The sequence below is a fragment of the Taudactylus pleione genome, unplaced genomic scaffold (genome assembly GCF_031769625.1).
Source record: "Taudactylus pleione unplaced genomic scaffold, aTauple2 ptg000454l, whole genome shotgun sequence".
NCBI classification, from domain to species: Eukaryota; Metazoa; Chordata; class Amphibia; order Anura; family Myobatrachidae; genus Taudactylus; species Taudactylus pleione.
In genome coordinates, this window is record NW_028284856.1 from 18,174,710 (window position 1) to 18,197,662 (window position 22,953).

At 45.2% G+C, this 22,953-nt stretch overlaps 1 protein-coding gene and 1 pseudogene across 1 annotated transcript in view; both read right to left on the reverse strand.

Annotated features, from left to right (window-relative positions):
• HGSNAT (heparan-alpha-glucosaminide N-acetyltransferase) overlaps positions 1-22,953 on the reverse strand; it is an 80,716-nt gene that overhangs the window by 35,863 nt on the left and 21,900 nt on the right. Inside the window, exons 4-8 of the mRNA XM_088448418.1 lie at positions 15,947-16,068; positions 15,580-15,649; positions 12,368-12,437; positions 4,146-4,249; positions 3,713-3,789 (exon numbers count right to left, since the gene is read on the reverse strand). Coding sequence (XP_088304544.1) covers positions 3,713-3,789; positions 4,146-4,249; positions 12,368-12,437; positions 15,580-15,649; positions 15,947-16,068 — 443 coding nt within the window. The remainder of the gene's footprint in view (positions 1-3,712; positions 3,790-4,145; positions 4,250-12,367; positions 12,438-15,579; positions 15,650-15,946; positions 16,069-22,953) is intronic.
• Positions 19,694-21,176, reverse strand: LOC148505471 (uncharacterized; annotated as a pseudogene).

The following is a 22,953-nucleotide window of genomic DNA, read 5'->3' on the forward strand; positions in this document are numbered from 1 at the left end:
ATTATCATCATTTATTTATATGGCGCAATAAGTGTTCCGCAGCCCCTTACAAAGTACATAAACAAGTTGTAGACAAGCGACTTACAGAACAGTACAATACAGGACCAAGACATGGATAATATATATTGCTACATTAGCGACCATAACACCCCAGATAAGCAACAGAGCATAAGCAACCAAGTGTTAGGTGCCCTAGTGGTGAGTAAAAAGTAGATGAAACTAAAGTAGGGAGAAGCACAAGAGGGTAGAGGGCCTTGCGCGTAAGAGCTTACATTCTAAAAGGGGAGGGGAAGACAAAACGGTTTGACCAGGATGGGGTAGATGGGGAGGAAGGAGCATGTAGCAGGGTTAGAATGATAGCTGGAAGGCCTTGATGAAGTAGTGGGTCTTCAGAGCCCGTTTGAAGGATTGCAAAGAGGTGGAGAGTCTGATGGGGAGTGGGGGAGAGTTCCAGAGGTGGGGAGCAGTGCGGGCAAAATCTTGGAGGCGGGAGTGGGAGGAAGTAATCAGCTGGCATGAAAGGTGGCGGGCACTAGTTGAACGAAGATGGCGGAGAGGAGAGTGAAGGGAGATGAGATCAGAGATGTATATGGGAGAAGATTGGGTGGGGGCTTTTGTAAGCGAACGTGAAAACCTTAAAATTGGGTTCTAAAAGGGAAGGGGGGCCAGTGGAGGACTTGTAGGAGAGGGGAGGCAGATGTAGAGCGTTTGGAGAGGAAGATAAGCCATGCAGCAGCATTAAGGATAGACTGGAGAGGAGAAAGAAGGGGCCAGATAGGAGGACGTTACAGTAGTCCAATCTGGAGATGACCAGTGAGTGTATGGAGGTTTTAGTAGCATCCTGGGTGAGATGGTGTCTGATCTTAGAAATATTTTTGAGATGGAAACTACAGGATTGTGAAAGGTTCTGGATATGTGGTTTGAAGGAGAGGGATGAGTCCAGGATAACTCCAAGACAGCACACCTTGGGACTAGATGAGATAGTTATTCCATCAATTGATAAAGAAATAGTGGGAAGTGAGGTTATGTGGGAGGGTGGGAAGACGATCAGCTCTGTCTTAGACATATTAAGTTTAAGAAATTGCCGGGACATCCAGGTAGCGATAGCAGAGAAACAGTTGGAGATACGAGTCAGAAGAGAGGGGGAAATATAAGGGGAGGAAAGGTAGATTTGAGTATCAGCATAGGTATGATAATGGAGATCAAAAGAGCTGATGAGTTCACCTAGAGAGGAAGTATAGAGGGAGAATAGGAGAGGTCCAAGAACAAAACCTTGGGGAACACCTACTGTAAGAGAGGCTGGGGGGGGAGAGGAGTCATAGAGTAAACTGAGAAAGATTGGTCAGAGAGGGAGGACAACAGCCAGGAGAGGGCAGTGTCACATAGACCAAGGGAGTGAAGGATATGCAGCAGTAGAGGATGGTCCATAGTGTCAAAAGCAGCAGAGAGATCAAGGAGAATGAGAAGAGAGTAGTGGCCTTTGGATTTGGCAGCAAGGAGGTTGTTGCTGACTTTCGTGAGGGCAGTTTCAGTGGAGTGGAGAGAACGGAAGCCAGACTGAAAAGGGTCAAAGAGGGAGTGGGAGGAAAGAAAAGCGGTAAGGCGGTTGAAGACAATCCGCTCAAAGAGTTTGGAGGCAAAGGGAGGAGAGAGATGGGTCGGTAGTTAGAAAGAAGGTTAGGATTAAGGGTAGGTGTTTTACGAATAGGGGAGACAAGGGCATACTTAAATGCAGAAGGAACAGTGTCTGATTAGAGGGAGAGGTTAATGAGGTGGGCAAAATGGGATAAGGCAGAAAGAGAGAGGAAGCGGAGGAGGTGGGAGGGGATAGGATCAAGGGGGAGGTGGAAGGGGGGGGGAGGACAAGATGAGGGCCATGACTTCCTCTCCAGATACAGGGGAGAAGGATGTTAGAGTTGGTAAAGTGATGGGGAGGGTTGATCTGGGAAAGGAGGAGGTGGAGAGCTGGGGGACTGGTTGGATATGATGTCCTGACATATGGAATAAATTTTAGATGTAAAGTAGGTAGCAAAGTCAAGGGCAGAGAGCAAAGAGGGCAGACGAGGAGGGGGTGGGCAAAGGAGGGAGTTGAAAGTGGTGAAGAGACGCTGGGGATTAGAGAACTGAGGATCTTGAAATATGACTGTTTAGAGAGGGAGAGAGCAGCACTATAGGATGAGAGCATAAATTTGAAATGGAGAAAATCTGCCTTAGAGCGTGATCTTCTCCACTGTCGCTTGGCGGTTCGTGAACACTTATGCAGGTATCTGGTGCATTTGGAATGCCAGGGTTGAGGAGTAGATCTGCAAAATGTGAGTAGTGAGCGCCGGAGCAACAGAGTCCAGAGCAGAAGTAAGGGAGGCGTTGCACAGGGAAGTGGCTTGATCAGGGCAGGAGAGAAAGAGGATAGGGGAGAGAAGGGAGTCAAGCAGGGAAGAAAAGGAAACTGTGTCGATAGCGTCAATGTTACGCTTAGTGATGGTGGCTTTTGGAGGTAGAGGAGGGGAAGGAGAGAGGGACAGGTTAAAAGAGAAAAGGTGATGGTCAGAAAGTGGGAATGGGGAATTGGAGTGATCAGAAATATCACATCGGTGTGTGAAGAGCAGATCAAGCAAATGGCCACTCACATGGGAGGGTGAGGAGGTCCATTGGGAGAGACCAAGTGAAGATGTGAGGGTGAGGAGTTGAGGCAGAGGATTCTGTGGGGATATCAATTGGAATATTGAAGTCACCGAGGATAATGAAGGGAAGGTCTGAGGAGAGATAGTGAGGGAGCCAGGAAGCAAAGTTGTCAAGGAACTTGGAGTGAGGGCCAGGGGGACGGTAAATGACAACTACTCTGAGGTGTGCTGGGTGGAAGAGGCGTATAGCATGGACTTCAAATGTAGAGAATGTAAGGGATGGTTCAAAGGGAATGGGTTGGTATAAGTAACCAGGGGAAAGAAGGACCCCAACACCACCACCATAGCGACCCCCATGTCGTGGGGTGTGGGAAAAGGTGAGTCACCCAGAGGAGAGAGCAGCAGGAGAAGTGGTGTCAGAGGGTGAGAGTTGTCACACTGTGCCATGCGACGGCAGCAGCAAGTTACAGGTTTAAGAGCAAGTTGGGTGGGTAAATCAGGCCTTCTTGGAAGTCAGTTTTGCACTTTATTATACATAATATAGGGCTATCCAATCATTGTGCTGTCTTCTCTATGTGCCTCCTGTCCTAGCAGCCAGGATCCTTTGGATGGCTAATGTTCATAGTTTCATTCTTTACCTGCTGTACAATGCTCTGGGTAGAGGCTATTCAGGTAACTGATGGTTTCAGGCGACAAAACTGCTAAAAGTTAATTGTCACATGCCTCAGAAACTAGAGAGTTTTTATATGATTTAGAAGGCTCTACTCAACCAACATACCATCTGTGTGGCGTTTGTGCTTTTCCCATGTTTGAAGGAAGAAACCAGGTGTTTGGGTTTCCTTCCACACTCCAAAAAAAACACTTATGTCAATGTGTTTATGTGGTAGTGAATTCAGACTGAGCTCCACTGGGGCAGAGACAGATGTGCATGGTTAGTTATTTTTCAACATTATTACAGAAAATGTTTATTATTATGTATATTTCACTGATGAGTGTGGAAGCATGGAGGGGAAATTTATGGTAAACTAAATTCTCATAAAACAGTGTTTACCATATGATGATAAATAGAACTGAGAAATGCTGATATTTACCATTCCAGCTTTGATGTTTGAAGAACCAATAACCTCCTCCACCGTAATTGACAAACACCATGATTATAAGAGCAAGCCTAAACCCGTAAGTGAAAAACAAACAAGGATCATGACTTTTCAATTTTAAAACAAAAACAATTTAAGTTTGTGGAAATGGACTGTATAACTCACAATATGTTACAGCAGATTCCCTAAAGATTCCATTTGTATCAAGTCAAAAAGGCAGAGAAGGAAATGTGAATGTGTCATTCAAATAATTGATTTTAAAAATCACTTTTATACAGGCAGCGGTTCAAAAAGAAGTTGCATCCACTACCCAAATTAAACCTTTAGTTGTGTCGCGTGAAAAAAGTTATTAAAAAGCAGTCTCTCTTTTCCACGAGGTTCTGGTGGAACAGAACAAAACTTTCTGAAAAATCAAGTTGACAGTTACCCTCTGAATGTGTCAAGTGAGCGGAGTCTTTGGGGAGCATTATTCCATGTAACCTGGTGTGCATCCTGGCTGCTGAGATCAGCCCTGCTTGGTGATCCCAGTTCCTTTAAAAAAAAAAAAAGAAACATATAAGTGAAAGGTGGGAAGTTGTGTCACTAAGTGGATCATTTTTCTGGCACACACATGAAACATTGGAAAATCTGCGCACTTGAACTTAGATGGAAGGAAAACCCCAACACAAATACCATTCTGAGAGGCTCTGCAATAGTGTGTAGCCAAAGAGGCTGTCATGTGACAACTCATGTGACGATCTTACCACCATGCTAAAGCCCATTTAAAAGTGATTTACAAAAGTAGTAAAATTCCACTATTTTGCCATGCACCTATTTTTAGCAATTGCTGCTGTTTATACAGATACGTATAAGATTAGCATGTCGAGTTGTTGGAAAACACAGTTCTGCTAAATTTAGTGCCTGTCATTGGAGGAGATATATGAACTAAGAGAGTTCCATGCAAAGCATGGACCTGGTGCAGTAATGTGCCTCACGTTAAGACATACAGTACATGCAGAAATTAGATTTTCTGTTATGGAACAAGATATTTCGGTTAGTTCCAAGAACCAACCACTGATTACCTGGGGAACATTTCTGGGGAGGCTGAAGTTTCTTTTTTCCCTGTGGTGGTGAAGATTGGATGTTGGCCTATACTTTAAACATAAGGTGCACATTGTGTGGGCCACTGCATTTATAAACAAAGCACAAGCTTACAAGAAGCTTTGATGGCCATTGTACCAGAGTCCCGTTCGTCACCCCATTCTCAGATTCCTCAGGTTGGGGGCTCGGATGAGTGAAATCCTACACCACCTGCGGTCCCTTCCCTCTAGACAAGATATCCAGCAGGATTTACAATTGTTGGAAAACAGGAAACTGTTCGGAACCATGTATTTAGTACATGCTCACTCAGATATTTAGGACAGTATTCAATTAGTTTCGCACACGCAATACTTTTTCGCATGCCGTACTTTTCGCCTACATCGCGTGTTTTGCATGCGGAAAAGTATAGGGCAAGCTCCCGTATTCAATTAGAAAGGATGCGAAAACGGCGACCGGCAAAACTGAAACAGGCGAAAAGTCCTGTCAAAATGGGGGACTCAGCCTGACACCCCCCAAAAGATGCACTAACATTGGGGATCACTATAGATGCCCCCGATTAGCCCTAATGAAGGTATTTGGAGTACTTAAGTAGTGACAATTGGTGCCAATTAGCGCATTAACACAAGTGGTGAAGAATAACATTAAGCAGTATTTTTTTGAGAAAATAACTACTCCCAGCAAATTTGGGGTACTTGAAAATGGGTGCTAGCATATTTTTAAGTTGCTAAAGTGAAGTTTGAAATCACATAAGAAAATACATCTGCTGCAAGCACCTGCAAAACAAAAAACACCTGCCCCATACTTGGGGACCCCCTAGATGTCTATTTCGCTATTTTTTAAGTTTGTCCCTCAACTTTGCACTTTTTTGCCCCCAAAATTAAAGTAAAGTACTTTTTGGGGGTGTTCTAAAGTCTTTTTTTTTTTTTAACACAGTTTATCTTTGGTGGACCGTCCCAAGGGTGCAGGGGGGTTTCCCGAAGTTTGCACCCCAAAACCGCAATTCTGCACTTTTTTCCGCCTGGTATTCATAGGCGAAAATTTTCCGCCAATTACATTGCATTGACTTTTCGCGTACACGAAAAGCCTTTGGAATTGAATGCGGGGATAAGTTTTAGCCTGGCGAAATGACGTCATCCCCGATACTTTTCGCCTCTAATTGAATGTGGCCCTTAATTAACCTTTGGGTGCAGACTCGGTCTCTCCGATTTCAAAATGGTTATGATGTACTGGAAGGGTCTATAGGTGATAATAAGCGCTTATTGGTCAAGACAACGATTGCTAATCAAAGATTCTCCTTTATAAACCTGTATATGCCCAACCATGGTCAATCCAATTTCTTGCAGAAATTCCTGGAGTACAATTGGTAGGGATTCTTGTGATTGGGGGGCAACTTTACTTGGGCTCTAGATACTTCCTCAGCGGTGCCTAGGCCCTCCCTCAAAGAGGTGAAGAAGTTTAAGATGATTCTACAAGACTTTCAGTTAGGAGATACCTGGAGGCTCCTACACCCAGCAGAGAGGGATTACATATTTTTTTTCCCCCCTCCATAAATCTTATTCCCGCATTGACTAATTTTTTGTAAACCATTCTCATCTAAACCTATTTGTTTACACCTTTATTGAGCAGTTTACAGGTTTGGACCATGTTGCACTTACGTCATCCTCCATCTTGCCACTAACAATTCAACTGACCATTCTTTGGGATATGTACTGTTAAAGCTCATTTGGAGGAGTCTATTGATGATTATATCTCTCATAATGACACAGGTGATATATCCCCATCACGGTATGGGAAACTTGCAAATGTAAATGTACCCAGCTTGGTACATTCCTTAAGAAGCAGAGAATTGAATGCAGACACTAGAGCTTACACATAAATGCATCCTTGCATCAGATATCCTACTGGAGCTCCAGCATGCTAGGACCAAATTGAATAAACTCTTGAATGATGGGGTTAAGAGGGCGTTCCAACAATGCCGCCATAAGTATTTACAATGGGGGTAATAAAACCCAGTAATATGCTAGAGAGAGCCCTTAGGGCCCAGAGATCTTTAACATATATATATAGCATCTGGGATCCTACCAGTAATATTCGGTTTATTGATAGAGGGCTAGCGGACACCTTTCAGGCCTTTTATTCTCAGCTCTACAACCTGGCCACGACTCGCTTAACCCAAGATTTGGCAGATTGTGAATAGGAAATTAGGATGCTATAGGATTTTCAAGTATTTCTCACCAAGGCAGTGACACAGGCCTTGGACTCTCCTTTCACGGAGCTAGAACTCAGAACTTTACAATTTTCTATTATAGGTCTTTTCAGGATAAGCTTCTTCCAATGCTACTGCAGAGGACCCATCCCTTTGTACCAGCTATCGACCTATAGCTCTATACAGATGTGCCCACATATATCTATCCTCTGTGCGCTTCAAGTTGCACTACACAATGTGTGAGTGGCGTACAACTTTGTTCACAAAAAAATGCACAAGCAGCTTCTGCTGATTAAAATGATATGCAGAATGCCTATGTTCTGTGTGTATCTGCATGCGAAGTGCTACGTTAGAGTGTCACAGCCCCTGAAGGTAAAAGGTTGCACAGAATAACGTTTGGCGCTACCGAGTCACACCACAGCATTGCACGACTGGAAGGACTGTTTAACGTGCATAGAGGCTAGATGTATGTGGACACATCTCCAGCCACTTCTTCCGGATCTCATTCATTAAGTACGATTTAGTTTTGTCCAAGGGGTAAAGATCACACTACAAAGAGCATCGACCTAATGCACCATGCCAAGCAAGCTAAAACTCCCGTACTCCAATCTACTGATGCCAGAAAGGGTTTTGACCGTGTGGACTAAAGTTTAATGACGGAGGTACTGAGGTGTTTGAGTAATAACTTCCTCCTTAAGCCACTCGCCCTTTACTGGGCCCCTTCAACAAAGGTCAGGGTAAATGGGATCTTGTCTTATAAGATACATATCACTAATGGCCGTGACAGGGATGTCCACTCTCGCCACTGGTCTTCTTCCTCTGTATGGAGGCCCTGGCGAGGGCAATAAGAGCAAATTCGAATATCACTGGATTGCGGGTCAGCTCAATAACTACCGTCTTGCAATATTTGCAGGCGACTTATTGGCTGTGGTAACTAATCCCATTACATCACTTCCTAATCGGATATAAAAATTCAAGCAATTTGGTCACTTGTCTAATTTCAATTAAATTAATAATGCTAAGTCCACTGCCCTGAATGTCACTACTTCAGAAGAGATAGTATCTGCCCTATGTACTTATTTTCCTTTTACATGGCATCCTTCATATATTACTTAAGTATTCTTCTGTCCAGACATATCAGCCAACTATTCCTCCTAAACCATGTTCCCTTACTTTGTAACAAATTGGATCAGTGGTCTTTGAAACGTTTTTCATGGACGGGCCATATCATTATTAAAATGAATGTTATTTCCTGTATTTTGTATCTGCTAAAGACTATTCCAGTGTAACCCCCTACCCATTTTTTGACGGAGGCTCACAACCTTATCAGCAATTCTGTAGGTGGAAATAGGATTCTCAGCTTCAGGCATGCGGTAGTCTGGCCAGAAACGCCAGGGTGGAAAGCAGTTGCCCATGATCTCAATATATTATCAGGCCATTATTCTGAATCAGGTCTTGGATTGGACCCAATATCATGAGGAAAAGCAGTGGGGGAGACTGGAAGCATTATCCTCTTCCTTGGTGCTCCAAAATCGCTTGCATTACCCATCCATTGTATATCTGTGTGCAACGTAGTCTGTAAATCAGGGCAGGATTGAGGCAGGCTCGACCAGTGCTGTCGAACAGGGGCACCACCCCATACAGGGCGCACCCCTCCCAACCACCTATCTTGCTAGCACACATTTTTCGGGCAATGCCCCGCTGTTCCATCCATGGGCCGAAGTGTCCTGCCGGTAGTCGGGAGGTTGGGCACCTCCACCGCCGCAGCTGTGCAGCGGTGCCGGCCCCGGAGAAGAGGAATGGATGCCACGCGCATGCTCGTGGCATCCCATCAGTGCATGGAGAGAGCTGTGGGCAGCCCTGCTACTGACGTAGTGCTGGGGTCGCCCCCAGCCTGACGTTAAATGGGACGTCATTTCATTTCAGGTTTTACAGTAGGTTTAAGAGTCTCTCTGAATTCTGCGTGAATACCTCCCTTACTGGTAAAGATTGTTGGGTCTGTCAACGGATTCACCATTTTTCTTAGGCTGTCTTCTAACACTCGCTAGGAAACTGACACCTTTAGAATATATGTGCTCTCACTAAATTGCTCCTACTCAAAACGAACTTGAGTATTTATAAAAAAAATGAATACAATTCTGCTGAGCAGTCTGTTCCCTTCGGCCCCCCATTTTACTGAATTGTGGGATAGTGATATCACACCTAGAGATGTGCAGGTTAACTGGGAGAAAGATTTCCAAGTCATCAACATTTGCTCCTTCAGTATGGAGGTTCTGAAGACCCATCACAAGGTGCTGACCTGGTGGTACTGTTGCCAACTACTCTGCATAAATTCTTCACATGTGGTGGGAACGCACTCTAGCGCCATATTTGCTGAAGATCATACCTTGTGTTTCAGACTTTTTGGGTGCCTCTGTTCCATCAGGCCCTGAATTTTGGTTATTGTCCTACTCAGAAATCCCTATTAACAGCTATAAAAAAAATCACTACTCATGGTTTTCAATAAAGCAGTCAGAGCAGTGGTATTGGTGCCAGCGTCTTGACTTCTACACGGTCTTAAACAATATCTTCCAATCTACATCCAATAAATACACTGAGTTTATGGCTGAAGTGGGTATCTCTGAGTGATGATAGGGCCTGATTCAGAGCCACTCGTAAGCGGCAGCTCGTTCGCTCCGAGCGATGTTTGCCCAACTGCGCATGCGTACGGATCGTTATACGCATGCGCGAACCAGTCAGTCAGTGCGGCCGAAATTCATGTGCTCGCAAAATAGCGAATGCCTGATAATTTGAGTGACAGGATGAGGCGTATGTGGGTGGTAACAGGGGAAGGTGCTTGAAAACGGGGAGTGGAGATCCGATCGCAGGCGTGCTTAAAGGTCAAAACGGGCGTTTTATGGGTGTGCATAATTAAAACAGCAGCGTCATTGACCACGTCACTGGGTTATTTTATAGCCAGAACTGCTCGCAAAATTGTGATAGCAAACACCAACCACAAGAATAGCGAGCAGCTCATACCCTGTTCGATGTACTCGATTAATCTAATAAATAGCGGACATGACGTAGGATGCGAGCGGCCAGGGGGCGTAGTTTCCCAAAAAAAGACCGCAAGTTTTGTTCGCTCGTTCAGACCTAGAGGCGTGAACAGACCGCAAACAGCGAACGGTTCATTTGAATAGCCACCTCTATTTTCTGGACGAGCGAGCGCAAATAGCGACCGGCTCTGAATCAGGCCCATAATTTCCTATATCTCTCTGGCAGACACACGTGCCTGGTTCCACCTGCTGATTACCTACATTGTATATAACCTTCCCCCATCAACCTCCCCTTCCTCCACTTTCTATTCTTTTCCTACTCGCTTTTATTTTATTTTTCACTTAAATGTACAATATACATGCAATTTTGTTCTAATGTTTTGATTGTGAGGAATCACAATGCTTTTTAATACAATAAATAGACAAAAGAGATTGGACACCCCCGCGCAAGCGAAATACATACCATTGCACACGAGTTCCAAATGGCTACTAAAGTGGCAGTTTCCACAAGAACACTTTGTAAGGAGGCCCATGCACTTGCAGTTCTATGGAAACAAATGTTTTTATCTGGACGACTATGCCACCTGTCATGTTTCCATGGTGACGCTGGATTGGTATACAGAAAATTCGGTAACCCGGATGGACTGGCCAGCACAGAGTCCGGATCTTAATCCCATCGAGGCACTCTGGGACGAATTGGAGCGACGGGTGCATTCTATACAGACTCGACCTTCTTCAGTTGGTCACTGTACTTAACGCGGAATGGCAAAACATACCACCTGCTGTTGTCCAGGAACTAGTGAACAGTTTGTCAAGAAGAGTGTCTGCAATAATCACTGCACGTGTGGACCTACAAAGTACTGACGTCAATAAAATCTCATTGATCTATTTGCCGTCAGTGTCCAATCACTTTTGTCTACATAGTGTACCTATTGCATTGATGTAATATTTGCTTTTTTGAAAATAAAGAATTTATTTTAAAAAAAACAGCATTATATGCAACATAAAAGTTGTTCCTCAGACCCAAATTGCCATTATGTGAAAAGTAGTCTCAATGCAACTGATAGTCTGCCTTATACTACAAAGTATATTCATGATGTCTGTAAGTGTTCTTATCAACAATAGATTTAATCTCCTTACACATCTACTAAATAATGAACAAAAATTTAACTCTTCAGAGGAATATTTTACACTATAGCTCAACTCTTTCTAAACATCTGAAAGTTTTCAAATCGGAAGTGGCTCAATAAGAATATGGGGCCAGATTCAGACCTGCTCGCGAGCGCTGAGCGCTCGCAAGCGGGTCGATGGTGGCCCAGTGCGCATGGGCACGACGGAGCCGGCCCAGTCATTCGCATGCGCGAGACCCGGATAGCGACGTGCAATCCGTCGCTCCGGGTCTCATACCAAAGGGGGCGTGCTGTCGATGTTGAGTGACAGCACGCCCCCTTTGGTGGGTGTACCGTGGGGGGTGTGGCTGCCCAGACAGAGGTGTTCCCATGGGAACGCCTACCGTCTGAGCCGAAAGCACTCCAGGGCTTGCGGCAACGAGACCCTACCACAAGGGTCTCGTCGCAAGCCCGATGGTCGCGATGGTCTTGACCATCGCGACCATCTTCCTGGCCGCTCGCTGTAGCTGTGGGCGGTCACCCACAGCTATACGAGCGGCCAGGAGGCCGCTCTAAAAATCAAGAAGGATGACCCTGATTCAGAGCGAGCGCTCTGTCAGAGCGTCCGGCTCTAAATCAGGGCCATGGCAAATTCTGTACTAATGCGCTGTTACTTAGAGCATCCAGATCACACTTGCCTACTTTTGAAAAAGCATTTCAGGGAGATTGTGAAGGCAGCAGCTATGAGTGTGGCGGTAAAGTGGGCGTGTACTGCTACATCTGAGGGGCGTGTCATAAAATTGATTTACATACACATGTAAATGAGCCCCAAAGCAGTTAGTAAGATCTACTTGTTGATGAAAACACACTGATACTGCTCAGAAAATACATGTAACCATTGGGATCATTGTGCCTTATAACCAAATGCAGGGATATTATACTAATGATCCCATTTGAATGTATATATCTCTGTTTTTTCTTTTATATAACAGTGTCATAATGGGGGAAAGGTGAAATGAGGGAGATTGGTAGACTCTTCAGGGAGACAGGGAGATTGCTGCTATTTCAGGGAGTGTCCCTGACAATGAGGGAGAGTTGGCAAGTATGATCCAGATTCTGACATTGCCCTAATGCAGTCTAGAAAATGAGGCCAGAGTTATAGTCTTTGGAACATTAGGAATAGACAGTGACAATGGCAAAAGTTTAGTTACTAACTTACAGAATTAATGAGACGATCAGTTTCAACCGGATTCATTCGTTTGCACAGCCAGTTCTGGACACTGCTCAGTCTGAACAGATAAAATACAAAAAATTGCAAACACATAGTTGATTTACGGAGAAGACATGTTGTATAATGGATCAAAACAAAAATTAAGACAATAATACCATCAATACACTAAATTTGCGCTAAGAGCCCACACTGAAGGCTGGTCCAATATTTCTAAGACTGCAGCCCACCAAGAAACCATGAAAATCACAGAGACATATCAATGAGGCATTAGTCCCAACAGCACTTCATGTATATTAGCTCAGTCCACAAAAGGGATGTCTCCACTCTCTGTAATGGTAAACTGCACAAGTAGATAACATGGCTGATGAAGAGTAAAGCCGGCTGTACACCTAGAGATCATCTTTCCAACCAGCAAACTAATTGGCTGGTTGTAATGAAAATCTTGGAATGTATGTGACTGACAGGAAATCTTCAGCAATGTTTAACCATACCTCCCAGTCCCAACTGTCTCGCTTTGGGGCAAACCAGTCCTGCTTTTCAGGGATTGTCGCGCTGTCCCACCCGCACGGCATCTACAGAGTAAGAGAGCATAGGGGCAGCCCAATCTCTGGGAGTGCCAGCTTCAACCCCTAGAGTGAAGGAAATGGGGGCATGCCACAAGGCCAAACCCCTTCACCACAAGGCAACGGGCCCTCACTTGACTACAAAATGTTGGACAGTATGGTTAAACAGATTGTTTTAGCATGCTACTTATGTATTTAGACATGCCAGGAGTTACAAGAAATTATGTTTGTTTTCATATGTTCTACGCATTTGTAACCAGTCACAGCTGCCACCATTAAAGCAACATTACAGGAAGCGAAAATGCTGACCACTTTACATAAAAAAACAAAAAACAATTGTTCCTGTTTTATAGGCTTAATTGTTGCATGCTTGATGTGAAATAATTGTTGTATCCTGACTGTAATGATTGCAAAATGTAAGTGCTGGGACAGAAAAAACCAACTCAAAGAAATCTAAAAAGTCCAGAAAAGAGCACTGTCCTTTGTAGCTATATAATAATGTAAAATGACAGGATGTGTGTCTTTTACATGCATATAATAATAACAATTCCCACTTAAACATGGGACTACTTAATAAACCAGAATCTATCTACATTTTTAATACATTTACTTGAAAACTTAGCATCAATACCTACAAGAGTAGGAAGGTTAGATATGTTTTGTGTGCACCATATTAGGAATGAAAGCCTTCAGACATAGGGGCATATTCAATTGCCGACGTAAAGTCCCGGACATTTCGCCTGCCGGACTTTCCACCTACATCGCGTGTTTTTGGAGAAAACACTTTCCGTGAGCGCGACCACTTTTCGCCCTATTCAATTCCAAAGAACGCAAAAACGTGTCTCGGCAAAACTCAAACAGGCGCAAAGTGCTGTCAGATTTGGGGAAATCAGGCAGACACCCCCAAAAGATGCACTGACATGGGGAATCACTATGGATACTCCTGAAAAGCCCTGCTGAAGGTATTTGGGGTGCTTAAATGCTCTCAACAGCTGCTATTTAGCATCTTTGCACAAGTGGTGATGAATAGCATTTAGCAGTTTTTTGTGCAAAAATAAGTAATCCCAGCAAATTTGAGCTACATAAAAATGGGTGCAAGCATGGTTAAAAATCACTAAAGTTATGTATTAAAAAACTTTAAAAAACGCACCTTCAACAAACACCTGCGAACAAAAAAAACCACCTGGGGCATACTTGCGGGACCCCCTGGAGTCTATTTAGCTAGTTTTTAAGTTTCGCCCTCAAAACGAAAGTAATTTTTTGGGGTTATCTAAAGAATTTTTTTAACTTTTTTTGACGTAGTTTACCTTTGGGGGACTGTCCCATGGCTGCAGGTGTGTTCCCGCAACTTTGCACCCCAAATCCCCAATTCTGTACTTTTTTCAGCCTCCATTCAGAGGCGAATCTTTTCTGCTGGTTACAAGGCGGAATTGGAATTGAATACGGGGGATAAGTTCTCGCCTGGTGAAATAACGTCACCGGCGAAACTTTTTCGCCGAAAACGGCTTTTCACCGACAATTGAATACAGCCCATAGGGGGAGATTTATTAAATAATGTAGCAATCCCCCTAAAATCATTATCGCGGCACTAAGGATACTTTTATTGGGGGAATTTACTCATTTAAATTGCTGGGAGACGGGGATATATGATCACTTGACTTGTAGGTTTTAGACATGGCCATGCTACTGTGCATACACATGTGCAATGTGAAGACGTGATGCGTATCAGGATCTCCTCTAGCCCACAGGAGCGGGATCGCAAGATCCTTCTCTGGCAAGACTGCCCCATTGAAGAGGCTAATGCCAGCTGAAAAGCTGCACTTCCTGGATTTTGTTAAATACTGTACCCCATAGAAACAAAGGTTATAGTTTCTGCTAGGGGTGGTGGATTGAAAGCAGGAGATATTAAGAATACCTTAAATGTACTTTCTAATATATAGTTTCAGCATATTTTAAGGACAGAATTACTTTTATAAATATGCCACATACTGTGAAACTAATAGTCTTTTACAGACTTTGTTTAAAGCATACCTCCCAATAGTCCCTATTCTACTATTATTACCTAGTCATGTTTGTTGTTTTTTTTTTACCGTCTCGTTCACAATTGTAAAGCGCAATGGAATATGGGAGGGAGGGATGATGGATGGATGGATGACATTTCAGTTGGCTTTGCCAGAAATTATACCAAAATCTAAGCATTGCTTTTCTTCAAGAACAGGCTTATACTTGGTAACATACTGGATTACATATCTGTATTGGCCAATGTTTAGGACAAAATGATCATAAATCATAACTTCTTATTCCTGAATTGTAACCTAAGTTAGTTTTGCGCAATTACTCTAACTGAAAACTAACTTAATTTTTTTTTTACTAACTTAAGATGATAAAAATCAACTAAACACTGTTCAATGTTGATGCAAAGGTTTTCTTTGGGAACAGGCCCAATAAAACAAAGCTTGCTCCTCTCTCCCTAGTAGCTAAAAAACCATGTAATCAAGAACAGGTTGTGGGGTGCGCCAATACAAACATCCAGGCCAGTTGGGATCGGCGCTGCAGTACTGGCCTGGTGAATTAATAAAAGGAAAATACATCACTTTTGAGGAAAATGTTAAATTGCATTGTGTATTTGAAGCTTACCTTAACAAAAATGATCCCAGGGACAGAACAATAAAAACTGCTACATATATAAAAAAGGCTATGATGATGGCTATGGGAAAAGAGAAACACAAAAGAGAATTGAAATGATCTAATTATTATCGCAGTATGCAGTTTTTTTTTACATTCACAATGTTGACACACCATTTTGGGGTTAGGCTTAGGCTTAGAATGCCGACATTGATTTATCATTCACTTTTACTCTGTCTGTTGACATTATGTGAATATCAACATTCTGTAATGTTGGCAAAATATACCACACCCATTATTGTTCATTTATATATGATGGTTATTGTACTACCCTCTATCCCTCTTATGAGCAGCATAACAAAGTAGATCTAGAACTTACGGAGGTTGGTGTAGCCAGGGTTTTGATTGATAATTATTTCACACAGTACATTTTTGGTATTAGAATGGTTGGCCTTTACCCACAAGGAGTAATTTCCAAATTCTCTAAATCTGTAATGTTTCCTATTAAAAAAGAAACAGATAATTAGCAGGACTGTTTTAAAACAATATATGTACTGTTATTTCTCTTAAAAACAAAAAAAGCTGAAAATAGAGACATCTATAAGCCCCGGGCCCCATGTGCAACTCTTCCCTGTCTGCTAGAGATGCTCAAATTTGTGTTATTCAATTTGTGCTGTTTGGTGTGAAGGGATCGGTATGAATGACCGCTGGACCTATGTCCGACGGTTAAAATCCAGACAGCGGAAGACCGGCAGCCCCGAAAATCCAGATGGTAAGTATTCTAACTATTGCTAACCCTCTCCCCCCCAACCCTCCTTTAGGGGCACCTAACCCTAACCTCCCCCCTAGTGCCTAACCCTAACCCCCCCTGTAAGTGCCTAAACCTAGCGTTAGGCACCCCTACCCCGCACTCTAAACCTAAGACTCCCGGGGGGGGGGGGGCTAACGCTAACCCCCCTTCCCCTACCCTAACCCTCCCCGTGAGCCCTAAACATAACCCTCCCCCGACCCCGCGGCTGTCTGCACCCGCCGCCCGGCCTATCTTCATTCGGTATGCTGGGCATCGGGCTCCTCCCGGCGTAGGAATAATGATAAGCATCGGTATTTTGATGCCTATCATTAGTCCCTTGTCGGGATTTCACAGTCAACATCCCAACTTCATACCGGTGTGGAGGCCTTAAGTTTGTTTGTTGTTTAGATTGCTGTGGTTTGAAGTTCACAGCTTAGAATTAAATCAAAGGACATTGTAATAAACTAAAAAAAATTGCCAGTTTGAGCTTAAATGGCTACATTTTATATAGCTAACATTTTTCCATTTAAAAATCAAACATTTAGTGTTCGAGTTTTTTAGTGTGCATGGAGAGAACACATGAAAAAAAAAAAAAAAAGGAGCAAGTTAAGCTATATCATTATAGTTAACTACTCTGCTGATATGGCCAGGAGACTTAATGCTGGGGAGAGTAGATCAGCTTTTTGGATCCTGCCCAATTCCCCAGTGAAGTGGGGTGTCCGAGGCTGGCATCGTGTTGAATTGCATCAATGTGGCCCTGCCCACCCCTGCAAATTGTGGCACTGTACAGGAGGGAGCAGGAATGAAATGATGATATTCACAACACAATGCTTCCTGCACGACCCACTCTGACCTTGACGTCCCCTCCAGATCTCCCTGAGAAGACATTTAAAAAGGACAACATTCAAATTACTTTGTCCATCTAAAGTTAGAGAATATATTGCACACTTTTGGTGATTTGACAAAACCGGTTGAGAATACTTTGAAACAAATTCTAGCATTTCTACAGTCTCGCCCCCACAGCAAGAGACCATTGCAGTCAGCATAGAGTCATCTATTAAAAACTAGGGATACCTATGTCCCCCCATTCCCCAGTAACATTGAAAAAAAACAGCAAAGATATGGTTAGTGGCTTGGTCTTACAAATATTGGGGGTGATGAAGTTCCCACAGTTCTGGCATATCAGGCTCTTATGATCTTAAGCAATTATTCAATTAGAGGCGAAAAGCCGCGTTTTTTTCCTGTTTTCAAGGTATCGCCGTATTCGATTTCAGGACGTTTTCGCCTAGACGAAAACTCCATAGGCAAAAACGGTACACAATCGGGAAGCCGGCTGCTTCCCGAGGGTGAAATGCCGGGCGTCTAGATTTCCCCGACGCCGGGAGACAGGTGCCCAGCTTAGGCTGAGGCACCCCCCCGGGGGACTTAGGTTTAGGTTGCGGGGAAGGGGGGGTTAGGGTTAGGCACTTGGGGGGGAGGTTAGGGTTAGGCACCCCTAAGGAGGGTTAGGGTGTTAGGTTAGGTTAGTCAGTACTTACCTATCGACGATTGGGATTTCCAGCGCTGTCGGGCTTCCGCTGCCGGGAACTCTGCTTTGGTCGGCCAGGCGCTGCTGGGATTCGAACAGCCGGCCATGCGGCCGGTTGTATTTCATACAGATTCCGGCAAAAACAGGCAAAAAAGCTTCTCCAGCAAAAAGGCAGGAGAAAAGAAGTGCAAAATCCACATTTTGGGGTACAAATGGGGGGGATTGGTTCAGAACCATTTGGATCCCCCCCTAATGACAAATAAAGCAAAAAAAAATTACAAAAAATTCTAAATACTCACTAAAAAAAGCCAAGTAATTTTTGGGGTGCACATGCAAAAAGTGTTTGAAAATTGGGCTAAAGTACTGGGATAGGTATTTTGGGGTGCAGGAGGCTGCAACAGGTGTATTTTTATCATTTTGTTATTCTGCACTTTACAAACCCCAAAATATAATAGAATCCATTTACATGTACCCCCAATTTTACTACAGCAACTATTTTCATAAGACATTGCTTAATACAATTTTTCCACACTTGTGCAAATATGCATATAACAGCCCTTTGACTCAAAATAAGATCCCTAATTACTTTTATTATGGCTAAAAATACACTTCTATTATTATTCCCCGGGTGAGTTAGGCTTTATTGGGGGTACAGACTGATTTCCCCATAAAAAAACTAACTTTTTAGCTGGTTCCGCTATTCGCTGCATTCGCCCATATGCGTTTTCGCCTGTTTTACAATTGAATAGGGCGAAAAGCGGGTGCGCGCATTGAGTAAGCAGACAAAAACTTTGCCTGGAAATACGCGAATGAGGCAAAAAATTGCGCTTTTCGCCAACCTCGGTTTTTCGCTGCTAATTGAATCCACCTCAAAGAAGGTCATAAAGCAAGATATTGTACATTTTTGGTTACTTACCGTTGAATCCTTTTCTCTGAGTCAGACTGGGGGACACTGGACCATGGGTTGTAGGTGGGAAGGCGTGGTTTTGGCACGAACACTGAAATCTATAACTCCTCCCCTCTGCAACCTCTGACTTCAGTACAACTTCAAAAGTGCCTGGTAAGGAGAAGCAATACTCAGTGACATTGTCACTCCGAAAAATAAAAATGAAATTGACGGAAAATCATAACTCACACTCAATACCGCTGAGAGTGAGGGAGGGAACGCAGTGTCCCCCAGCCTGACTCAGAGAAAAGTATTCAACGGTAAGTACCCAAAAATCCTATTTTCTCTTTCGTTTGGGCTGGGGGACACTGGACCATGGGATGTTCAAAAGCCGCCCCCATGGGAGGGAATGCTCAGATTGCCCGACCGGAGACCTGTACACCCAAAATGGGCGTCCACGGAGGCAGAAACATGAAACCTGTAGAACTGCACAAACGTGTGGACAGAGGACCAGGTAGCTGCGTGACAAACCTGTTCAGCCGAGGCCCCGTGACGCGCCGCCCAGGAGGCCGCCACGGCCCTAGTGGAATGAGCCAACACCCTAGCTGGTGCCGGGCGCCCCGCCTCTGAGTAAGCCCTTGAAATCACTAAGCGGAGCCATTTTGCAATGGTCTGCTTTGTGGCTGGCCAGCCCCGTTTGAGGGCGTCGTAGAGAACCAATAGAGAGTCCGTCTTACGTAAGATCGAAGTTCTGTCTAAATAGATGCGTAGGGCCCGAACAACATCCAACAGTAATAGATCATCCTGGTCCCCTGAGGACTCTGAAGATGAGAAAACAGGAAAAATAATCTCCTGGTTTAAGTGGAAAGATGAAACCACTTTCGGTTGAAAAGAAGGAACTGTCCTGGGCACAGCCCTATCGTCATGGAAAACAAGAAAAGGTGGTTTGCAGGCCCCCAAACTCAGAGACCAGCTGAGCCGAGGCAATGGACATAAGAAAAAACACTTTCCACGTTACGAACCGAAGGTCCACGGATTCCAAAGGTTCAAACGGAGCCTGCTTAAGACCCGACAGAACCAGGGGCAAATCCCATGGCGCTACTGGTGGTTGAACCGGAGGCTGTATTCGCAAGACCCCCTGTAAAAAAAAGTCTGCACCTCTGGGAGGAGAGCCACATGCTGCTGAAAGTAAATGGAGAGAGCCGAAATCTGTACCTTCAAAGATTGAAGCCGCAAGCCGGCCTCCAGACCGCCCTGCAAAAATGCTAAAAACCTTGACAGGCGGAACTGGGCAGTATGTACTCCCCGCTGCTCACACCACACAATATAGGTTTTCCAAACCCTGTGGTAGTTCTGCGCGGAAACCCGCTTCCGCGCCCGGAGCATGGTCCTGATGACTGAAGGGGAAAAACTCCTGGCCTTCAAGAGCCCGGTCTCAACTACCAGGCCATTAAACCCAACTGAGGTAGGCCCTCTTCACAGAATGGCCCCTGTAGCAGAAGATCTGGACGCAGAGGCAGATTCCAACCCGGCCCTGCGGCTAGCCTGAGAACCGTGGCGAACCACGACCGGCGCGGCCAGTTTGGAGCCACTAGGATAACTGAAACCTGCTGCTCCCTGACTCGACTGAGTACTCTTGGTAACATGGGAATTGTAGCAAAAATGTAGGCCAGACCGAAGTTCCAGGGAACTGTCATGGCATCCACTGCAAATGCCAAAGGATCTCTGGACCTTGCACAAAATCGAGGGACCTTTCAATTGTAGTGAGACGCCATCAGGTCCACCTGCGGCAGCCCCCAACTCTGGACCAGCTGCTGGAAAACCTCCAGGTGGAGAGACCACTCCCCTGGCAGGAACGTAGTCCTGCTGAGGTAGTCTGCCTCCCAATTCTCCACTCCCGGTATGAAGACTGCTGAAATTGCCGGGAGGAACGTCTCCGCCCAAGAGAGAATGAGACTTGCCTCTGCCATGGCAAGTGTGCTTTTGGTTCCGCCCTGTTGGTTTACATGTGCCATTGCCGTGGCATTGTCTGATTGGATCCTCACTGGTCAGCCCGTCAGGAGGGCCTGAGCCTCACACAGTGCCCAATAAATGGCCCGGAGCTCCAGCATATTTATTGGGAAACCTATCTCTGATGACGACCAGGTCACCTGGAGACAGAGGTTCTCCGTCACCGCTCCCCAACCTCTGAGACATGCGTCTGTGGTGACAATAATCAAGTTGGGAGTCACCAGGGACCGACCCTGGAGAAGGTGATCGGTAATAAGCCACCAGCGAAGTGACTGACAAGTGCTGTCTGACAAAACCAGCAACTGAGAAGAAAGGTGGTCTGAGCGGCCCGTCCAATTCCAAAGAATCTCCCACTGGAGAATCAGTGAATGGATGGTCTCGAAGGTAGAGACCATCGTGCCTAGTAACCTCATGCACAGCCAAACGGATGGCCGAGGGTCAGACATCACTTCCCTGACTAAGGGTCTTATTCAGGCCCGGACGCTATGCTGCGTTTGCACGCATTGAGCGAATTTTCGCAATCTGCGCATGCGTATGAGTCGCAATGTGCTTGCGCGAACCAGTCATTGCGATTGGAAAGTGCTCACCCGTAGCCCGCAGTCGGGCTGCTATTTTGAGTGACAGTGCCATTTGTGGGTGGCAACAGGGGAAGGTGCTTGTAAACAGGGGTGTGTATGTGCGAACGCAAGCGTGCCCAACCGTCAGAACGGCGTTTAATGTGTGTGCATAATTAGCTAAGTAGCGTCATTACACACGTCACTGGGTTGTATTTTAGCCTGAACTGCTCGCAATGTTGTGGTGGGAAAAGGCTACCACAAGCGCTCCAAGCAGCTCCGATGGCTCTCGATGTTCCAGATTAATCCTACAACTGCCGGAGATGACGTGTGTTGCGAGTGGCAAAGGGGCGTCTTTATACAGGTGCGAGCACATAGTGCGGCTTTACACGACGCAGTGCGAGCACATGATTTAAATAGCCGGCCCCTTTTAGCCAGCGAGCGGCCGCAAATAGCGTCCGGGTCTGAATCAGGCCCTAAGTCCTGAAGGGCCCGGGCATTGGCATCGGGCAAGAAAACACTTTCCAGTGCTGTATTGACGATCACCCCCAAAACGTCAGACGTTGGCAAGGCCTGAGGTGACTCTTCTCGAGATTCAGTATCCACCCATGATGCTGTAACACCTGCACTGTGTGATCCAGGTGGAGCTGAAGTTGGGCAGCGGAATCCGCCTTTACTAGCAAATCGTCCAAATAGGGAATCACCGTTATTCCCTTGGAATGCAGTAAGCTTGCCATTGCTGCCATGATCTTTGTGAAGACCTGCGGAGCTGTAGCCAAACCAAACGGCAGAGCCTAGAATTGGTAATGGGCTCTTTCGACCGTGAACCTGAGTAGAGACTGATGCCCCGCCCAAATCGGTATGTGGAGATATGCATCTCTGATGTCGATAGATGCCAGAAACTCGTTTGCTGACATACCCTGGATCATTGATCGGAGCAACTCCATACAAAACCGATCCACCCACAGGCTGGCATTCAAGGCTAGTAGATTCAAAATCGGCCAATGGGTTTCTGGACTAGGAACAAGTTGGAGTAAAACCCCCGTTCATGTTGAGACTGTGGAACAGAAACTATAACCCCTTCTGCACAGAGGGAACGGATAGCCTGGTTTAAGGCCCGTCTCTTCTCTGGCTCCCTGGGTAATGCTGTAGCGAAGAAACGTTGTGGCGGCTGCCCCCTTAGGTCGATCACATAACCTCGGGAGACAATACCCCTTACCCAGGCATCTACTCCCGAAGATACCAACCAGTCTCAGAAAAGAAGGAGACTGCCCCCTACCTTCCCTGAGACTGGATGGACTAAGATCCTGTCAGGTACTCGGCTTCTCAGATGCCCTAGCACCCAGGCGCCTTACTGTGCTGGAGAATCTACCCCGGGGGGGCAGAACCCCTACTGGGAAAAAGAGCATCCTCGGGCCCCCTGACCTCTAATCGTTCCCCCTCCTCGAAAGGAAGAACGGTAGACTCGGAAACGTGAGCCCTTAGGTTCTGGGGCGCCACAGGCAGAAAAGTGCTCTTTCCACCTCTCGCCTGGGATATAATAGTATCAAGCTCAGAGCCGAACAGGATGCCTCCACAAAAAGGCAGAGACTCTAAAGCGCGTTTAGATGCGGCGTCC